Source organism: Canis lupus, chromosome 18 (assembly GCF_011100685.1).
Source record: "Canis lupus familiaris isolate Mischka breed German Shepherd chromosome 18, alternate assembly UU_Cfam_GSD_1.0, whole genome shotgun sequence".
Taxonomy (NCBI): Eukaryota; Metazoa; Chordata; class Mammalia; order Carnivora; family Canidae; genus Canis; species Canis lupus.
Window position 1 is genome coordinate 54,474,932 of NC_049239.1, and position 15,787 is coordinate 54,490,718.

At 50.5% G+C, this 15,787-nt stretch overlaps 2 protein-coding genes across 15 annotated transcripts; one reads left to right on the forward strand and one right to left on the reverse strand.

The window, feature by feature from the left end:
• Positions 1–1,443: 1,443 nt before the first annotated feature.
• GNG3 (G protein subunit gamma 3) lies at positions 1,444–5,772 on the reverse strand. Of its 3 annotated transcripts, XR_005373673.1 has the most exons (5): positions 4,925–5,772; positions 4,339–4,561; positions 3,839–3,938; positions 2,422–3,572; positions 1,450–1,662 (listed from the first exon to the last, which is right to left on the reverse strand). XR_005373673.1 is itself a non-coding variant. In XM_038564264.1 (3 exons), exons 2-3 carry the CDS (start codon positions 3,935–3,937, stop codon positions 3,444–3,446), a joined length of 228 nt encoding a protein of 75 aa, XP_038420192.1. In that variant the 5' UTR covers position 3,938; positions 4,339–4,804; the 3' UTR covers positions 3,071–3,443. The 3 variants fall into 3 exon arrangements, 1 of the variants encoding a protein (XP_038420192.1); XR_005373672.1 differs by lacking the exon at positions 4,925–5,772 and having other exon boundaries at positions 1,444–1,662; positions 4,339–4,830; XM_038564264.1 differs by lacking the exons at positions 1,450–1,662; positions 4,925–5,772 and having other exon boundaries at positions 3,071–3,572; positions 4,339–4,804.
• BSCL2 (BSCL2 lipid droplet biogenesis associated, seipin) lies at positions 2,654–15,413 on the forward strand. 12 transcript variants are annotated; one of them, XM_038564254.1, is made up of 12 exons: positions 2,654–2,790; positions 4,948–5,161; positions 6,380–6,696; positions 8,449–8,530; positions 12,565–12,708; positions 13,689–13,823; positions 14,005–14,102; positions 14,228–14,369; positions 14,523–14,589; positions 14,754–14,840; positions 14,933–15,013; positions 15,171–15,413. In XM_038564254.1, the coding sequence occupies exons 2-12, from the start codon at positions 5,081–5,083 to the stop codon at positions 15,311–15,313; spliced, it is 1,377 nt and encodes a 458-aa protein (XP_038420182.1). In that variant the 5' UTR covers positions 2,654–2,790; positions 4,948–5,080; the 3' UTR covers positions 15,314–15,413. The 12 variants fall into 12 exon arrangements, with proteins under 12 accessions (XP_038420182.1, XP_038420188.1, XP_038420184.1 ...); XM_038564260.1 differs by having other exon boundaries at positions 2,678–3,132; positions 12,543–12,708; XM_038564256.1 differs by having other exon boundaries at positions 2,680–3,132; positions 14,760–14,840.
• The last annotated feature ends 374 nt before the right edge of the window (positions 15,414–15,787 follow it).

Genomic DNA, 15,787 nt, shown 5'->3' on the forward strand with positions numbered 1-15,787 from the left:
AAATCGTAAGCCATGACCTCTCCGTATTTGGCCTATACTAAAACCATTTAGTATTTAGCTTTATTTTTTTTAAAGATGTTATTTATTTATTCAAGAGACACACAGAGAGAGAGAGAGGAGGCAGAGGGAGAAGCAGGCTCCATGAAGAGAGCCCGACGTGGGACCCGATCCCGGGTCTCCAGTATCATGCCCTGGGCTGAAGGCAGCGCTAAACCGCTGAGCCACTCGGGCTGCCCAGTATTTAGCTTTAAAGCTAAATGTAAGGTTCCATTTGGGAGCCAAATAAGTTTATTAATGAGTCACTGCCATTTAGAAGGAAAAGCCTTACTTATTCCATGGAAGATGTTTGATGGGGGTTATTTCATAGTAAATTTGGAGAACGAAAAGGTAATTTGAATTAACAAAAGCACTATTGCATTGCTAGCACTGAACTGATCCTCCTAACTAATTTCAAAGAGTAGTGATATAACCGATACAGATCCTGCTCTAACTCCTCTCTATGGGACACCGATTCTGACCCCAGGGGCTTACAGCTTTGTATACCTGAAGACCATATCCTTGATTTCAGAGTTTGCCCCATTCTCTAGGATATTTAAAGTTACTCAGTGTTAGAGTTCATTAATTTTTTTTTTTAAGATTTTATTTATTCATGAGAGAGAGAGAGGAGGCAGAGACACAGGCAGAGGGAGAAGCAGGCTCCATGAAGAGAGCCCGACGTGGGACCCGATCCCAGGTCTCCAGGATCATGCCCTGGGTTGAAGGCAGCTCCAAACAGCTGAGCCACACCCGGGCTGCGCTCACTAATCATTTTTAATGGTTATTTATAGTTAATGCCTGGTCTCTGGTAACCTCTTAAACCCCCTTTTCCCCCAACGAGGGCTGTAGCCATTTACCTCCAATATGATGAATATGAAAATTGTGCAGAAAAATTGAACAGAGGTTTAAAAAACAAAGAACTACTATCAAGATTACATTTATTGAGCACTTCTGGCTTTTTACCAAGTCTAAGCTGATGTGGAAATTTTCACTTACTCTCTTGAATTTGCCCAACACTGTGATGCAGTAGAAAAAGAGAGGTCCTTAGGGTCTGCTCTGCATTGCTTGCTATTTAAGCCTATGTAGATAGTCATTCATTAAATATCTGAGTGCCAGCTATGTGCCAGAAACTTTCAGGATGCAGAGATTAAAACAGACTTGATCCTTGGAGGGCCTGGGTGGCTCAGTCAGTGGAGCTACTGACTCTGGATTTGGGTTCAGGTCCTAATCTCCCAATGAAATGGAGCCCTCCCTGACCCCATCCCCCCCACCTCTTCCCCTCCCCTGCACCCAGCTGGGAGTGTGCTTGGGATTCTTTCCCTCCCTCTGCTCCCCGCCCCCCCCCGAATAAATAAACCAAACTTTAAAAGAATAAAACAGAACAGACTTGAACCTTTCAAGACTTTTCATAAAACACCAAGAAGGAATTGATGGGGACTCCTGAACAGAATGGAGGTAGGGCCCCACTTCAGGAGGGCAACCAGATTACTTTTCCCTACTTCTTCATCTCCAGGATGAGGTAATTAATTAGATGATCTCCAGGACCTGTTAGGGTTCAGAACTCCATCAACAGCTGCAAAGCTGCTGTTCCTGAAAGTGCCGCAATTTCATTGGGTGCCCCTGGGCCTGTGGAGTGAGTGTAAATTTAATTCCTGGTAGGATGCCCTTTATTGCTCTGGTTTCCTCTCTGCATTCCTCTCCCCTTGCCGTCTTCCTGTGCGAAGATGTGGGGAAGCTGGGGCGATGGCGATCCCTAATACAGGCCACCCTCCTATTACTGCAGGGTGGCACAAGACAGGAGCCAGCCTAGGCTTCTCCTGGAAAAGATGGATCCCTGAATTTGGGAGATGTTGCGAATGCATGAGGAGCAGACACCCTGGGGCTGTTACCTTCCCTGCCTTGGCCCTGGTCCCACCTCCTTATGTTCACCCTTGGAAGGAAAAGACTTCTAGAAAAGCATCCCGGGCTTCTAAACCTCGCCAAGTTTGGGTCTGGGAGGCGCTCGTGAGACATTAAGCCCTGATTCTGGCTGGTGGCCAGACGGCAAGCTGGGACCACGACGAAGGCTGGTCGGCACACTGGGGGCGGGAACGTTGCTTCTGGCGGATGTGACAGAATAGGCCTGAGGGAGAAGGAGCACGGCAAGCCCTACAAGGAAACCCAAACTGAAACAACTTCGGGCTTACCCAGCTCCTAGGGAGATCAGGAATAGACAAGGAATGGCGCCGGGCACTGGCCGCACACTTGGGTTTACACCTCTAAGCTTGGCAAGCTCCAGAACCTAGATTTCCTCGCAAGATACCCGCGACCAGCGCCTGCTACGGGGTGCTTGCCAGGGTCCCCTTGTCCCGTGAGCTTTGCTCATGGCCACCCGTGTGCCTTCACCTGGATCCGGGGGGACGTCGGCTTCCAGACTCTGGGCCGCATAGGAATGGGCATCAAGTTGGCGAGGGCAGGGGCAGCCATTTTGAGACCAGATGAGCACAGATGGGACCGCACTGACTCTGGCTGCCTGGGGCCGCCATTTTACGTATGGGGCTAGCTGGGACGCCCTGTACGGTGAAACCCAGTGACGCGCGGCTGCCATATTGGCGCGCGTCCTATGGCGACGGCCATCTTGGAAAGGGGCACGCTGTGGGCGCTGCCATCTTAGAAGTAAAACCGGCCCCTTCGCAGGAACCAGAGCCGAGCTCCTCCCCTGGGTTCCTGAGTTCCTGCGGTCTGCGACTGCCCTCCCTAAATCCATCCTGTTCGGTCTGTTTTCATTTTCACTTGTGTTCAGTGCTCTCGCGCGCGCGTGTGCGTGTGTGTGTGTGACTGCTCTCCGCAGCTTCTGGGTGTCGTGACTTAATTCTCCCACTTGAGGCTCTCTCGCGCCCGCCGTCTCCCCAGTCCCGGCGATCTCCCATCCTAGGCGATGTCTAGCCTGGTTTGACCGCCCTTTTCCCGGGGAATGGCAAGTCTTTCACCTGCCGCACACATTCCCAGATCCACAGACTGATGATCCTCTCCCCAAGAAGGCTACCACAGGAGCTGTCTTCTGAGACTCTGGATACCTTTATTCTTCAAATGGCTTTACCCTTCTCATAGCTCCAGGTGAGACTGGGAGCCAGCACCCGGCCCGCGCCTCTCTCCATTGTCTGAGCGGGTCACAGAGAAGCCTGCAGGCAGGACGCTGGCAGAGTCTGGCGGCCCTTCTGGGGATAGAACTAAGGGGTCCCTGGGTCAGGGGGTTCTCGGGGTCGACAGATCGGTGATGGAGAGCCTTGTGCTTCGGACAACCTCACAGGGTCGGACAGGGCTAGGGGTGGGATGCGGGGACCCTCAGGGACTCACGACAGTTACTAACCTAAGGGAGGGCCCAGGAGAGGGACAGGTGAGGAGCTTGTGTGGAGGGACAGGGCAACTCAGAGGAGGGCACAGAAGAACTTCTTCTCCCGGAAGGGGTTCTCCGAAGTGGGCACCGGGGTGATGAGGGGATCCTCGCAGGCGTGGGCATCACAGTAAGTCATCAAGTCGGCTGCTGCCTTGGACACCTGGGGCACAGCCAGGAGGGGAGTTGTTAGCCAGATCCCCTGAGAGGGCCTGCAGCCTGCCTCCCCAAATGGGTTATCTTTTTGCCATCTCTAGGGCTTCTTAGGACAGTATTCTCTTCCCTCATCCCCCTCAGAGGGACTGTCCCACAGAGCCAGAGACTCCTCCCCTGATCGCAGGGACTCAAGGAAAGAAATCGTCTCTTAACCTGAGATTTGGGGACCTAGAGCACAACTGGGCCAACTGAGGGGACCCAGGATCCGCCCACCTTTATCCGGCACAAGCTGGCTTCAATCTTAAGCTGTTCCACCATCTTGCGGGCTTGCCCAATACTCATAGTGCTGTTCACGGGGGTCTCCCCTTTCATCCTAGAGAAAAGAAAGGAATAGCTCAGAGTATGATGTGGGAGGTGAGGAGCTGCATAATCTCATCTGAAGACCCCCCTCCATGTTCATTTTTCATCAGTCTTTACAAGGCTGCCCCAATATTTTGTTCCTCTTATCTTCATCTTCCAGTGGCCTTTCCCATCCCTGTCTTCCTGGGCTAAGGAAATGGAGAGAGTGGGATGAAATGCCCTCCATACTCACACACGGCCTGGGCCCACAGATCATTAGACATAATGATTTAAGGCTTTTCAGCCTTTCCAGCCTTGTGTGTTCCCAGCCCTGAAAGCCTCAACCAGAAAGAGCCCCACCCTGATGAGGACACATGACCCCCACCTGCCTCCTTGAGACCCAGGGGGAGAAAAACAGGATACTCCCTACTCACCTGCAGGCACCGGCAGTGGTAGCCCTGGGGAGTAGTCAGTGGGGTGCACAAAGCCTGCCCCGAGATGGGTGGGTGCCCCACCTGCAGGGAGTTGCAGTTGAAAGTATTTGCTGCTGCAGCAGAAGGAGCTAATACAGAGAAGTCCACTGGGGAGGTCAGGTCAGAGTTCTGTTGAGGGCTGGGCCCAGTTCCTGCAGCTCAAGCACTGCCCAGACGCTGGTACCTGAAGGATGAAGGATGCTAGAAGAAGCTGCTCAGATCCTGGAACATACCAACTGCCTGGCCAGTGGGGGAGCCTGGCTGCTGACTGCGGCCCCTGTACACACCCCCTACTGTGAACTGTCTCACTAGCTGCCCTTCCCCCATTGCAAGCATTCTGAGTCTGGGCTAGGAAGGAGCTGAAGGAGCTGGAAGTAGTTGAAGGCCAGGCTGACTCCCCCCTTAAATGGGGTGGTCTGGACCTGTGACATCGCCTGCAGTGGAGTCTGTACTGGCTGCGGGGGACTCTGCTCATTTGAAAATCTGACATCAGCTGGGCAGTCGCCCCCCTTTTCCCTCCTCCCTCCTCTGACATAGCATGTAGTACCTGAATCTTCTTTTCTTTCCCAGGGACCCTCCATTCTCTGTATCTAGGAAAATGTGATGAGTTACAGGTATCAGCTTCTAGATCACCAAGCACTTCGTGTTCTAGCCACAAGTGGCTCGAGTGGAAGATCAAGGGGCAACAAGGTGCATCAGGAAGATGCCTAAAGAACAAGGAGGAGGAGAAGCTGGGGGAAAAGAGCCGTGCAGATACCAGATCAAAGAATCGGACAAAGAAGAGGTAGGGGGCACTGTGGTTTCGGGGAAAGTCACTGGGCGTTGAAACAGATGGGCTTCCTTGGGTGGGTTTTGGAGGGTGGGTATCGGTTTGAGAGATTACCCCCCAGGCATGCAGCGTTGTGCTTGGTGCTGTTGAAATGCAAAGATGTACATAATGTTAACCTGACGCTCTGAGGGCTCTTATATGGCATGAAGAGTCATATACACAATAGAAGGTACCCTCTGCCAAGGTCTAGTGTCCATAACGCGCTGCGGGGATTCTGAGGGAGAGTCCAGTTAGGGTCAGAGGTGGTGGATCACATCCTAAGCGCTGGAGACAAAACACGGAGCTGAAATGCTGTCACTCTTGTGATAGGGGCCCTGCCTTGGACGCCTACAGGTCCCAGGGGCTGTGGGCGATAAAAATCAGCGCCAGCTGGATACCCGCCCCCTTCCCCTTTGCGGGTGAAGGTGTGGGCCGAGGGCGGGGATTGCGGCCTCGAGGGCGCGCCCAGGGGGATGCTGCTGACTCACAGCACACCCTGGGTCACGTCTTGGCCTCGCCTGTCCCCTGGGGTCTGCGAACCGGGCCGCGGGGAGAGACCGCACGCGCCTGGCGGAGGAGGGAAGCCCGCGGCCCGACAGGCCCCGCCCCGGGAGTGGCCCCGCCCCCCGCCCCGCGCCCCCGGGGCGGCCGGCGGAAGGGGCGGGGCTTCACGGGAGGCGGAAGTGCCTTTGCCGTTGCTCCCGCTGCCTGCGTACTGGTGAGTGCGGATGGGCGGCGGCCGGCGAGCGGCCAGCGCTGTTGGCGCGGCCGGTGGGGGCTCTGGGCGGCGAGGAGATCACTCGGGAGGGGTGTCTCTGAGTGCGGCCGCACGACCCCAGGCAAGTCCCGCGTGCCCTCGGGGCACCACCTCGCGGTGCGGACTCGGCGGCCTCCTAAGGTGCTCATCCCCCGAGTGGGATGCTTTGCTGCGAGATCAAGGTGGCCTGTCCCAGAATCACGTGTCCAACAGACAAGTTCAGCCGACTTTGGCACTGGGAACTAAGACAGCAGAGGGAAGGGAAAGGGAAGTGATGTTTGCTGGAGGAACACAATCACCTGGGGAGAGGCCACCCGAAACAAAGACTGTTCTGTTATCTCTGGTTCCTCAAACCCAGTCCAGTAGGCTTGTCCCCTCTGTCCCCACCTCCCCTAGGAGAAAAGCCCATTTCCCCCCCCTTCTCTGTCTTTTTCCAGGAACCGCCAGCTGCTTCACCCCATGGCCAGGCGTGGCGTCCAGGCGGCAGAGCAGCTAGGAACTCAAGGCCTGAACCTGGGGCCAGACACTCTGCACTCCCTGCCATGGTCAATGACCCACCAGTACCTGCCTTACTGTGGGCCCAGGAGGTGGGCCACATCTTGGCAGGTCGTGCCCGCAAGCTGCTGCTACAGTTTGGGGTGCTCTTCTGTACCATCCTCCTCCTGCTCTGGGTGTCTGTCTTCCTCTATGGCTCCTTCTACTATTCCTACATGCCTACAGTCAGCCACCTCAGCCCCGTGCATTTCTACTACAGGTGAGAGGGGTCTTCTACCAATGTCGAGGAATTCTTTGAGAGAATTGCTGTTAGGGCCCTTAGAGCTTATTCAGTCCAACCCCCTAGATTACAGAGGAGAAAACTTGAGCCCAGTGTGTTTATAGGGCTTCTTACTTTTCACCGCCCAAGGCCAAGGAAGCTCTGGGTTGGTGGGGCTCTAAGATCCTAGTTCTGCCTCTGGTTACTGAAATCTGTTAAAGGAGAAGGAGAAGAAAATCCCCCTTTTAAACTGTCACTATGAGGATCAGTTCTGTTTGGGTTGGGTCATACCTCTCAGGGCCACTGTAGACGTTTAAACCGAACAGATCCCTTGGGTTGTCTCAGAACTAACCTGGCCTTCAGTAGAGAAGGTATTAGGAAAGCAGCAAGTTGCCTTGTACACTTTCTCCCATTCCTGATAATCCTGTACAGTAGAGATTATGGAAACACAAAGTGACAGTACATAAAGTCCCAGAGTCCTGCATTTTACCTGGGGCTTCAGTTCCTTCTGATTTTACAGACCTTGTCAAATTCTCTCCCCTTGTCTTAACAGTGACAGTAGGACCAATCGAGAGATGCTGATGGGGATATTGTTATCAGTGGTCCAAAGTCATTTATTTTTTCCCCCGTCTTGAGTCCCTGATCAGAGCTGCTTAAACATTTAGGAGGCACGATGTCATGAAAACTTTGACCCTTTTGTTATAAAAACGTGTATGCACGGGGGCACCTGTCTGGCTCAGTTGGTAGGGCATGTGACTCTGACTCTTGATCCCAGGGTCGTGAATTCAAGCTTCATGTTAAAAAAAAAATTATACAGATATATATATATTCACACACACACACAAATATATATGCATGCCCATGTGTAATTTTGCTTACAAGTTGAGGTTTGTGAGCCTCTTAAAAACCATCTGTGGATTCCTTGGGAGGAATTTTCTCAAACTAGGCACAAGACCAGAACTACTGAATCAGAATTTGGGGATAGGACCCAGGAATCTGCCTTTTTTCTTTCCTTTCCTTTCCTTTCCTTTCCTTTCCTTTCCTTTCCTTTCCTTCCTCTTTCCTTCCTCTTTCCTTCCTCTTTCTTCTTTCTTTCCTCTTTCTTTCTTTTCTTTCTTTCTTTTCTTTCTTTCTTTCTTTCTTTCTTTCTTCTTCTTTTTTTCTTTTCTTTTCTTTTCTTTTCTTTTCTTTTCTTTCTTTTCTTTCTTTTCTTTCTTTTTTTCTTTCTTTCTTTTTTTTTCCTGAGAGAGGGAGAGGGAGCTTGGAGCAGATTGGGGGGCAGAAGGAGGGAGAGAACCCCAATTTCTCTCCACACCCAGTGGGGAGCCCAGCACAGGGCTTGATCCAAGGACCCTGAGATCATAACCCGAGGTGAAGTCAAGAGTCAGACACTTAACTGAGCCGACCAGGTGCCCCCAGGAATCTACATTTCTACCAAGCTCCCCAAGTGAGTCTTTAGAAACACTTAAGTCTGAGACTATTCAACTGAGTATCCATCGAGTCCTGTGTAAGGAATTCTGCTCTAACGAGAGGAAATAAGCTGAAGTAGTAGGAAAGAGAATGAAAGAATCATTCAGGTGTCTTGGATCTCCTGGCTGCATTTCTTTTCCATCTCTCTCTGACAGAGAGAAGGGTACCTGTTCTGGAAGAAGGGATGGGGGACAAGAGGGAGCCCTAGGGGGCCAAGGAGGTGTACGGACAGGTAAGGCAGACTCTATAACTTAGTGGAGTATCATCCCCATTCTCATTTAGGACTGACTGTGATTCATCCACCTCCTTACTCTGCTCCTTCCCTGTTGCCAATGTCTCGCTGGCTAAGGGTGGACGTGATCGGGTGAGTATGGGAGCTACAGAGAGGTTTCATTAGAGCTTTGAAGACTTGAAATCATAGGGATTGAGAAAGACTTGGCGAGCAGGGATTGAGTAATAGAGACTAAGGAAAGCTTGCAAGGAAAGAGAGGTTAAACAAAAAGTCTGAACCATGTAGATTATTCTTTCCTGCTGCAAATGTTAGCAATACCCTTCTTAGATTATTTCCGACAGGCCATATCTGCTAGATGAGATGTGCTTTAGACCTCTGTGAACCTAAATTAAATAGCTATTTCATTGGACTAGGATGGAATCTACCCAAGAGTTTTGAAAGCCCGTATGTGAAATTATGAAACTCTTGACAAATATGTGTGACTTGACATTACAGAGGTTACTGTGCCAGGGGATGGACCGGATGGCAGTAGGACTTCAGCAAACCCGGAAACCCTGGGAAATGCAGAATGGGAGTGCATCTGTTTATAGTAGGCAAATTGGTGGAGGCTTTGAGAAGAGGGAGGATCCCTTCTTGCTTCAAAAGGACCATTGGAGCATCAACATCACTTTTGCTCACCAGAGTTTGTTGAGTTGTTAGCATAATTTGTAGTAATCAGCCATCAAACTAAATAAGAATTTTTCAATCATCCGGAAAGTGTTTTTTTTTTTTAAATGGTCCACTGACACAGGGTAGACATAAATGATCACTCTGAAGGGAGGAGTGTAAGTTGTAGCATCTGGGATTGGTATTTAGACTGGCCTTGTTTGGCAGTACAAATAGCTTGCTATGTGTATTCTGTGACCTCTTTCAGTTGCTCAGCAGGTAGCCATACACTGTCAAGAAGACTTCTCAGGTCCAATGAGTAGGTCCCAAATGGACATAGTGATGTGGAAGGTTGGATATTGTAAGGCAGAGATTTATCATTTCGCTTTCTTTCTCTTTCTTTCTCTTTCTTTCTTTCTTTCTTTCTTTCTTTCTTTCTTTCTTTCTTTCTTTCTTTCTTTCTGTGGGGGAGCAGAGAGAGAGCAAGAATCTTTTTTTTTTTAGAGCGAGAATCTTAAGCAGGTTCCATGCCCAGCTCAGAATCCAACTTAAGGCTCGATCTCATGACCTGAACCAAAATGAGGAGTTGGGACACTCAACCGAATGAGCCACCCAGGCTCCCTGAGATTTATCATATATATATATATATATATATATATTTAAAGATTTTATTTATTTATTCATAGAGACACAGAGAGAGAGAGAGAGGCAGAGACACAGGCAGAGGGAGAAGCAGGCTCCATGCAGGGAGCCTGACGCGGGACTGGATCCCGGGTCTCCAGGATCATGCCCTGGGCTGAAGGCAGGCGCTAAACCGCTGCGCCACCCGGGCTGCCCGAGATTTATCATTTTAGTCTGGCTACTCAGGAAAGGAATTTGGAGATTTATTACAGAATCTTCTATGAAGGGATCCCTGGGTGGCGCAGCGGTTTAGCACCTGCCTTTGGCCCAGGGCGCGATCCTGGAGACCCGGGATCAAATCCCACGTTGGGTTCCCAGTGCATGGAGCCTGCTTCTCCCTCTGCCTATGTCTCTGCCTCTCTCTGTCTCTCTGTGACTATCATAAATAAATAAAAATTAAAAAAAAAAGAATTTGATTTCTTTAAAAAAAGTCTATGAAGACATTGATTCAATAATGTACTTTTGTGGCTAAAAATAGTAATAAATAGACTATATTGAGAGGGAATTAGAAACAAAGCCACAGTATATATGCACCTGAAATGGTGCATACAGTTGTGTGGCTGCCTGTTGTGGAGATCCTTTTTTTTTTTTTTTTAAAGATTGTATTTATTTATTCATGAGAGACACACAGAGAGAGAGAGAGAGAGGCAGAGACACAGGCAGAGGGAGAAGCAGGCTCCATGCAGGGAGCCCGAGTGGGATTCGATACCGGGTCTCCAGGATCAGGCCCTGGACTGAAAGTGGCGCTAAACCACTGAGCCACCTGGCTGCCCCTGTTGTGGAGATCCTAGTGGTGATTCAGGTAGCCTGCAATTGGGTGTGAGGCTGCTGGATAAGGAAGGAAGGGAAAGATGAATGGTGAGGGGAAATCCAATATCAGAGACTCCAATCAGGGTAGTCCCTGATAATTAAAGCAGGTTGATCCTTTTGTCCATTTACAGCGAATATAAAGGAAGGGATGAAGAAATAGAAAGCATAATGTGTCTATTTTCTGTGTAACACTTTGGTAGAAGTAGAAAATGTGGCCCTGCTTTCCAGGAGCTTACAGGTTTGATAGAAATCTATATACTGTATGAAGTAGCAAGGCATAAGGTGCAGATTCTGCATTTCAGAAGAATTTGTGGAGAATTTGATGCATCAGTGTGAGACTATGGGGATGGTGGGGCTCAAAATGGACCGACCCTGTAAGGAAGGGTGAATATTGTGGGGATGTGGGAACAGAAGGAGAATGCCCATCAGATGTGAACAAAGGCTTGGAGTCATTCACAAGATTCTGATATTTGATTTGGTGGCTCCCATTGGAGATGTTGGTTTAGACAGAATTACTAGTTTAAAAACATAATTAAACAGCTTTATTGAGATAAAACTCACGTACCGTACAATTCACCCATTTAACATGTATAGTTCAGGGACGCCTGGTTGCGTGTCTGCCGTCCGCTTGGGGCGTGGTCCGGGTATCCGGGATTGACTCCCTGAGGGAGTCTGCTTCTCCCTCTGTTTCTCTTCCTCTCTCTCTGTCTCTCATGAATAAATAAAATCTTTTTAATTAATAAATAAGTGTATAGTTCAGTCATTTTTAGTGTACTCACAGAGTTAAGCAACCAGCACCCCAATTAATCGTAGAACATTTTCACCCCAAAAAAGAAACTCGTACCCATTAGCTAGCAGTCACTACCCATTTCGCTTCAACCCACCTAGAGAACTACCTATTAAAATGTTTCAGGGGTGCCTGGGTGACTCAGTTAAGCATTCGACTTTTGATTTCAGCCCCGGTCATGACCCTGAGAAGGGTTGTGTGAGATCGAGCACCAAAGATCTGAGTTGGGTGTGGAGCCTACTTAAGATCTCTCTCCCTCTTCTCCCCTTCCCCCTGCCTGTAAAAATGTTTCAGAGAATTCAGTGAAGCAGCTGGCTTCTTCTGGCCTCTTCCATGGGCTAGGAATCTCATGGAATCCATTTTTTCAACAGATAATTCATTTTGAAAAAAAAAAAAAAGATAATTCATTTTGAAGATAAGAATCTGTACAAAGAAAGACTTTTACAGGATTTTTCTACCTTTTACCCTAGTGATAGTGCTCAAAGCACCCTCAGCCATACCTGGATTTTCGAGGTGGTTCGCTATGGGCTTTTTAAAAAATCTATTATCTTTGTTTAAAAACAACATCTTTTAGAAAGCCAGCTTTTAAAAAAAAAAAATCCATTCTCTTTGTTTAAAAACAAAAGCTATACTCTTGCCTCTGAGGATGTCGTGCTACAGATAAAAATAATTGAATAAAGAGATTAGAAGAATATTGTAATGGTCAGGAAAAACCGGAGTGTGTCTGGTGGCAAATCTGTAACCTTTCAAGGTTAATGCCAGTGAAGAAGCCTCCCCACTAGGAGCCGCAGGGTTCTACCAACAGACAAGAGGTAAGGAACCCAGAGCGACAGAAAGCTGAACTGGAGTGACCTGACTGTGAGGGGTGGTTTGGGAGTTGGTGTACACTTCTGGCACTTGGTTAATTAATAATGTAAGCGAAGGCAGGCTGGGCCCAGGGGGATGGCCTCACGGGGACAGAGGCCTGAGTCACAGATGGCCCAGTTGGCAACATGACGGTTCACTTTTGGAAAAAGAGATGTGACACAGCCTTTCTCTGATTCAGCCAAGTCACGGGTGGTGATCTCAGAAGTGGGAGGGCGGCCACCAGGGGGCAGCACCTTCCCGGGAATGAGAGACCCCGCCGCCCCCTGTGCTGGTCTGGGGGTGTGTGGCAGCGTTTGGAGGTGGGAGGAGGTGGAATTTTTTTTTTTTTTTTTTTTTTATGTATTTTTTGAAAAGAGATGGGGGCTACCTTGGGCAGGTGCTGATGTATGGACAGCCGTACCGCGTTACCTTAGAGCTTGAGCTGCCAGAGTCCCCTGTGAATCAAGATTTGGGCATGTTCTTAGTCACCATTTCATGCTACACCAGAGGCGGCCGCATCATCTCCACTTCTTCACGCTCTGTAAGTGTTCAGGACCTGTCTGGGAGGGCACGGGGGTGACAACAGATGTCAGAACATCTGGGTAGGGCTTTAGGTCTGAGGTCACAGACTCATCAGGATAGGAAAGAGGGGGGTGATGCCTGGGTGGCTCAGTGGTTTGGCCCGTCTTCAGCCCAGGGCGGAATCCTGGAGACCTGGGATCGAGTTCCACATCAGACTCCTTGCGTGGAGCCTGCTTCTCTCTCTCCCTCTCTCTCTCTCTCTCATGAATAAATAAATAAAATCTTAAAAAAAAAAAAAAGATAGGGAAGATGAGTCAGTTCACCAAGCCAGACCGACACTCCAGATACCTGATAGCTGCCTGTCCAGCTTCAGGGTAAAGTCTGAAGAGTGGAGCCAAAATGGGCTTCATTAGACCCCAGAGATCTGCACTGGAATCCTCCTCACTCAGAAACACACAAGCTGAGAGACAGCTTCTTTCACCCCTTGGTTACACAGCATTACCAACTGAGTGTGATAGTAGTAGTCCTGTAGCAAGACTAGTTTGGATTCAATGAAAAAAGGTACAGTGCTCACTAGCGTATAGCGGGTGTTCAATAAATATGAGACTCCATTCTTACATGAATTGTCAACAGAGCTACATTATGAAACAAATCCCTGAGTGTCTATATGGAGAAAAAAGTTTCAGGTGGTACACTGAAACTTAGAGACAATTTTGGATTGTAGAACTGCCTGGGGGAAAGATCAGAGACTGTGTGGGACTTCACCTATGCAGGTTTCAGGAAGAAGGGGATGAAGACGTGGGCGGGCGGGCATGTTACTCAGGTAGTTGGAATGACTGGGCCAAGGGTGGGGGAGCATGGTAGGAAGTGAAAATGAGAGAGCATGGGGCCTGAGGAAGAAGCAGGCTTCACAGACTACTCAGGAGCGGTGGAAGGGTGGGTGGGGCTGTGGAAATTTGGGGGTACCTGTCCCCAGCCTCTCCTTTCTGGCCCTGGCAGGTGATGTTGCATTACCGCTCAGACCTGCTGCAGATGCTTGACACACTGGTCTTCTCCAGCCTCCTGCTGTTTGGATTTGCAGAGCAGAAGCAGCTCCTGGAGGTGGAGCTCTACTCGGAATATAGGGAGAACTCGGTAAGGGGGTGAAGGAAGACTAGATACCACTGTCCGCATGAGCCCAGAATTCTCCCTGTGGAGCCTCTGGGCTCGGTCAACAGGAACAGCAGTGGAGATGCTGGAAGTGGGCTTCAGATTGGGCTTGAAGAGTGACGGCAACAGGATCGTGGCCTGACACTCAGTGCCCTGCCCTCTGCAGTATGTGCCAACTACTGGAGCGATTATTGAGATCCACAGCAAGCGCATCCAGATGTACGGAGCCTACCTCCGCATCCATGCCCATTTCACCGGGCTTAGGTGAGGAACCACTGCAGCTCGTATGGGGGCTGTCCTTAAGTGAAACTAACTTGAATTTTCCTAGAAATGACTTCTGGGAAGTGAGAAGGCTAGTGCTCTCCGGTAACTGCCTCTTCCTGCCTCAGGTATCTGCTGTACAACTTCCCGATGACCTGCGCCTTCATAGGCGTCGCCAGCAACTTCACCTTCCTGAGTGTCATTGTGCTCTTCAGCTATATGCAGTGGGTGTGGGGGGGCATCTGGCCCCGACACCGCTTCTCCTTGCAGGTCACAAAGGACTTCCTTCTTCTCCCCTTCATCATCCTTCTTGGACTAAGGAGTGGGCTGGGGCATGATGGGGATGCTCCTCGGGTGTTAAAGGTCCAGATCACAGCGGGGGTGGGGGGGCATCCTCACTGCTCACTAGTATCCCCTTCGCAGGTAAACATCCGAAAAAGAGACAGTTCCCAGAAGCCAGTACAGCGAAGGATCTCAGCCCATCATCCAGGTAAACGTGATGGGAGGGGGCCTCCTGTGTTAGCCAGGATGAAGCTTTAGGCCCTCACAGCTGGGCTAAGGGTCAGAGGATAGGCAGACCGGAGGAGGTGAGCTTGGCACTGCTGCCTGCGTGCAGTTGCTTTAGCCCTACCCTGTCCTCTACCCACTTTGGAGGCACAGAGCCCCAAGGCCAGGAGGAGTCAACACAGCTGTCAGACATCACAGAGGACGGTGAGAGCCCTGAAGATCCCCCAGGGGCAGGTACAGTAACAGCTCACCCGCCTGCCCTCCCTGTCTTCAGTTGTCCCCTTTAGCCTCTTAGCCTGACCTCTGCATTCCCCCTGTGGCTGCAGAGGGTCAGCTCCCTGAGGAGGAGAAACCAGATCCGCAGCCCTTGAATGGAGAGGAGGAGCTGGAGCCAGAGGCCAGTGATGGTGAGGGGCGCTCGGTGAGGGGTGCTCGGCATGGGGGGTCTGGTGGAGTGGAGGTGGCATGTCGGTGGGGAGGAGGTTATATTGACCGAGGGGGTTGAAGAGCCCCTGGTTACTTAATGTCCCATTTGGGATTTTGTTTCTCCCTCCTCTGGCCCAGGTTCAGGCTCCTGGGAAGACGCAGCTTTGCTGACGGAGGCCAACCTGCCTGCTCCTACCCATGCCCTTGCCCCAGAAACTCTGGGCAGCTCTGAACCCTCTGTGGGCAGTCTTCGACAGCGCCCCACCTGCTCCAGTTCCTGAAGAGAACAGGACAGAGTCCTCACATTCCAGCCTTTTCTCACTTGACAACTCTTCCCCTGTCCTGTGGCTCCCCCAATAAACTATTTTCATGCCCACTGCTTCCCTGACTCCTTGAAATGGATTCAGGGCCTTGTGAAAACGCTGCATTGCCCTGGCACCTTCCCCGCCACCCAGCAGTGGAAGAGGTTGTCTTGCTGGAGGGCCGGCCGGTGGGGAAGGCCTCCAGACCTGGCCTGTTATACGGCTGTTTCCATTCAGAAGCCTAGGAAGTCAAAGGAGAGAAAACCTCTCTTGCCCACTGCCTCCACGTGACTGGAGAGGGGGATCGAGGAGGGCGGGTCTGGAGAGCTGGGCTGCATCATTCTGGCCTCTGTACCCCACCCTTTCTCTGTCCATTGGGAGGAAATGACTGCCCTGGATGTGGTATGATTTTTACCGAAACCACATTTTGGAGCCCAGGCCCCATGCTGTCAC